General features: G+C 48.9%; 1 protein-coding gene across 2 annotated transcripts in view; it reads right to left on the bottom strand.

Annotated features, from left to right (window-relative positions):
• MTHFD1L (methylenetetrahydrofolate dehydrogenase (NADP+ dependent) 1-like) overlaps positions 1-4,248 on the bottom strand; it is a 138,766-nt gene extending 134,518 nt beyond the window's left edge. For both annotated transcript variants that reach the window (XM_012721984.1, XM_012721977.1), the window contains exon 1: positions 4,116-4,248. In XM_012721984.1, the coding sequence (XP_012577438.1) occupies positions 4,116-4,160 (45 nt within the window). In that variant the 5' untranslated portion in view covers positions 4,161-4,248. The remainder of the gene's footprint in view (positions 1-4,115) is intronic.
• Between the last annotated feature and the right edge of the window lie 221 nt (positions 4,249-4,469).

Below are 4,469 nucleotides of genomic sequence, written 5' to 3'. Positions count from 1 at the left end.
AGGGTCTTGCTCCATCTCAGACAAACAAGCAGCTACGAAAATCTCAATGACAATTTCCACCCTCCTTTGCCTGCCCTTATCATTGCTGATCAGAAACAGCTAAATGGGAAATAATCTTAAAATACACTTTTTATTCATTGTTGAAGAAATCAGAAAACAAAAATTTCCACCTGCTAAATTTTCCAAGGGTTCACTGGGTGCCCGGGGGCGATAACCCGTACCCGGGAGCTCTTTGTACCACATTAACCGTGGCCACTGCAGTTGGCCAGAGGTCACTGTGGCTGACCTCCAAAAAGAGGCCCCGCAATGGCCTGTGCTTTAGAAGTAAAATACAGGAATAGTGAAAAGAGAAATGTCAGGCAGAAGCACGGGGCCTAGCAGCAGGAGGCGGCGGCCAGTGACCTGTGGCCTTCCACGTGAGGACAGAGCCCGCGTGTGTAAGTGGGCCAGCGAGCGGACTTCAAACACACTTCAAAGGCGAGCGGAGGGAGTCTGAACCTTTCTGTCCCTCTTTCTGGCTACAAAGTGGAAACACTAAAAAAAGACGAAAGCTGACACGCTCTGAGGTCCAGGGGGATGCCTGTCTGAGTCAAGGACTTTTAATGACGAGCCCACGACATGGGCCACTGAAGAGGGGCTTCTCCCACAGAGGCCGACAGGAGCCCCCAGACCCCCGTGTCTTGATGGTCCAGAGGGGACAGCCAATTAGTCATTCCCCCACTTAGGATGAGATTTATCCCAAAGTTGAGACAAAGTGATTTATTCCCATCATAAAAAAGTACTTTGAAAGATGTCTCTGTTTTGCAAAAATACAGATACAATTGGCAGAAGGCTATGTGACAGCTGCAAAAACATCGGATTGCCAAGGAAGGTCTTTTTCTCTATCGCACTGCAGCTGTTCAGTTCAGGGCAAGGTTTATTTTCCTGTTCCGTTAGACTTTCCAAATCAAAAATTCTGGGCTCTGAATGAGAAAACAGATAGCTGTCTTGACATTGTCTTGAATAGGCTGCCACCCTGTGGTGGTCATGGGAACAGCACCTAGGATTTAGCCCACAGAGTGGCTGTCTCAAGTGAGGGCCAAGGTTGGAGACCTGCAGCAGCCTCCTGCAGAGCTCCTGGGTCCATTCTCCAGCTCAAGCACGAGCAGTGTGTATTTTCAGGTTTTGTTGAGGAATAATGTGCTGTATTTAACGTGCTTCTTATTTAACTTCATCTTGCTAGACACTTGCAAAATGGGTTGTCAATTTTTTAAATGAAAAACCTTAGCAACTATTTCAGACAAGAAAATGGAAAAAAACAATACAGCCCACCTGGACACCCACCCACTGCTGAGTTTAAGAGAAAAGGGCCAGGAAGTGCCGAGCCACCATTTTTCCTGCACCCACATCGTGGCTCCTGTCAATGGTGTGCTTGGTCGGCGCTCCAGTCCCCCTCTTTTTATGTAGCTTTCAACATATGTGACCCTAGTATAAATAATTTACACTATGCTGCATATAGTATACATATAACCCTGTCAACTGAAATAAGTCTCAAGTAATTAAGCAAAGAGTTATTAGATAACCATCGTGAGGATTGGGGCTCGGGATAACAACAGGTCTGACTCCGACATCCCACGTCCAAGTTCAGCTTATAAACCTGGTTACGGAGCAGCTTCTGAACCTCTGACGGTGAGGTCAGCTACGCTGCTGGAGTCCACAAAGCCTGTATCTGGTGTCCTCGTTCAGGACCCCCTTCAGGGAAGCCCCTCACACCACCTCAAAAAATAAACAAACAAAACAGTAACAGCGACCAACAGGAAGGTGCCTAGAAAAAGTTATTCGTGTCCCTCCCTGGTGGCGCAGCGGGTTAAAGCACAGCACTGAGAAGCTAAAGCCGCTTCTGCATGAGTTCGATCCCCACCTGCCCTGGAGGAGATCCACATGGCGCGGCAGACCTCTCCTGACCCGCCCGCTGCTCCCCTCAGCAGTGGACTTCATCGATCTGCCTGTTCTGCACCCCACTCTGTCCCTGGCCTGTACCCCAGTTCTGTACGAATAAATAAATAAATCTTAAAAAAAAAAAGTTATTTGTGGACTTTTTTCCTTTCTTAAATTACTTGGACCTGAAGAAATGCAATGAGGGTGCAACCTGCAAATGGGGACGGGGGGGGACGGGACTAGATAACCCTTTCCCTGCCCCCTGAAGAGCACTTGGGGGAGGATCCCTGCTGCTGGCCTTCCGGCCCGGGGCAGCCACCAAGCTGGGTGGGGTTGTCTTTCCTGCAGCAGCAGGCTGCCAACTGGACTGCCTTGGGCCTGTTGACCGGGGGTGGAGGTGGGGGTCAAGTGGACAGCTCCCCACGTGGGGCCGCTGTGGCCCTCACCCTGAAGGTGTCACACGAAACAGAGCCTGCCTGTGACTGAACAGTGGCTGACTTCCCCCACGATGGCATTTACAGTTCCTAAGCTGTCTTGTTTGTTTCTTGTTCTTGTTTCCAAATAAATGTTAGGATCAGCTGTCAAATTCAAAAAAACACTGTGCCAGCATTTTGATTAATTTGGGGGAAATGTAATAACTTCCCAAAGGTCAGAAATAACTTCGTTACATTCACTCTTGGTCTCTCACATTCTCATTGCTGTTAGAACTTTTGTTGTTGAAATTTTTTTCTAACTGTGGGTGTGGTGTGCAGAAGTGCAGTTTTTTTTTTTTTTTTTTGCATGTTCATCTTAGACACAAGAGCCCAGGGAACACTCAGGACTCTCCCATTTTCATGGGTTCTTTCCCTGTGTCTGTAGATCACAAGATCACATGGAGGGAAGGGCACTCGGAGTCTCTTTCTGATCGCTGCTTATTCCCCTCCTGCTCGCTTCCTGTATCGGCCTCTCCACAAGGTTGGTCAGGAGGTCCGTAACTGCGACCCTGTCCTTCCTAAGCAAAAAGCATGCTCCTAACAGTTCCCTATTAAACTAGGCTCTTGCTGCCATTTTTTGAAGCCATTTCATCATGCTCAGGGCTTAGTACTCTCTAAGGCGATTTCGGGAAACATCAGAATGGCAAGTAGAAATTATCGATAGGCTTTTCAGAACCTGTTGTGGTGACAGCAGCGTTTCTAATCTGATAATGTGGTGAATCACTGCCATTGATTTTAATAGCCTTTCTGATGTTAAACCACCCCTGCAATATCATAAACTCAACAGGGGCGGGACTCTGGCTTATCATATTTTGCTAATGATTATTTCATCAATGCCCTGAGGTGAATCTTTCCTGGCCTGTGCACCCGTATTTGTTCCTCTCTGTGACGAGGTACTCAGTGTCCGGTCCTGTCTGTTCTCTTTCAGGTGTGCAAAGTGAGCCCAGGTACTAACTGTACTTTTCACTGATTGGTATCAATCAGAAGTTTCTAGAACTCCCTTCCCTCAGCTTCAATTATTTTACCAGAACAGCACACAGATCTCAGGAAATCTGTTTACTCACTATACATCGAGTCTAGTAAAAAGAATACTCCAGGAGGTGATCAACAGCCAGGTGGCAGAGGTGGGGGGGAGGTGTGGTGCTCCTGTGTCCTCTCCACGCCCCCCAACTCTCCGACTGGGCGCTCTCAAGCCCCTCCTGTGGTGTTTTCATGGAGGCTTCATTCCACAAATTAACTCGCTGACCATCGGTGACTAAACTCAGCCTCCTGGCCCTCTCCCCTTCCTGGAGGTTTCCGGGTGGGACTTTCACACGCTCAGGGAATTTCAAAGTTTGTGGGAGCCATGTACCAGAAATTGTTAATGAAGATTAAATATGTATGAGAAATGTATCTGCTTCCGGCCCTCCCTGGTAGCCAGCAGGTTAAAGCTCAGCACAGCAAGCTGGCCGCAGCCACTTCAGTGCGAGCTCGATCCCCAGCCCGAGGTGACCCACATGGCGCGGCAGACCTCTCCCGCCCCGCCCGCTGCTCCCCTCAGCAGTGTATTTTGTCATTCGGCCAGTTCTGCTCCACTCTGTCTCTGGTGAAGCCTCTCACCGCCCCTGCACCTCTGGTTCTAGATGCATAAATAAATCTTTTTTTTAAAAAAAAAAAAAAGGAAAGAAATATAGCTGCTCCCTGTAAGTCACAAGGCTGCAGTTTTCGTCACGAAAGCGAGCCTACCTTGCTTTGGAGCTGCGGCGTGTCCCACCGGGAGCTCATGGTCATGGAGCCTTTTCTCTGGAACAGGCACTGCAAGGCAGCTTCCAAAGACCCGTGGGCCCCAAGGACCAGGATCTTCTTTCCATGCAAGTCGACACCTACCCACCAAGCGGAAGTCAGGGTTAGGAGCAAGGCCTGAGAGCCTTTCTCCTTTACAGACTTCAAAAGAGAAACAGACCTTCCTAAAAGCTGGCCCTGAGCACGGGCCGCCCCTAGTGAGGCGACATAGCTGACTCTCGGAATGAATCATCATCCTTAGAGTCCGTTCAGGAAAGCGCCATTGCATGGATTTTCTCAGACATCTGAGCTTAATGG

The sequence above is a fragment of the Condylura cristata genome, unplaced genomic scaffold (genome assembly GCF_000260355.1).
Source record: "Condylura cristata isolate star-nosed mole 26May11 unplaced genomic scaffold, ConCri1.0 scaffold00001, whole genome shotgun sequence".
NCBI classification, from domain to species: domain Eukaryota; kingdom Metazoa; phylum Chordata; class Mammalia; order Eulipotyphla; family Talpidae; genus Condylura; species Condylura cristata.
The sequence above is the reverse complement of the archived record's forward strand: the minus strand, read 5'-3'. Positions and strand labels throughout refer to the sequence as shown.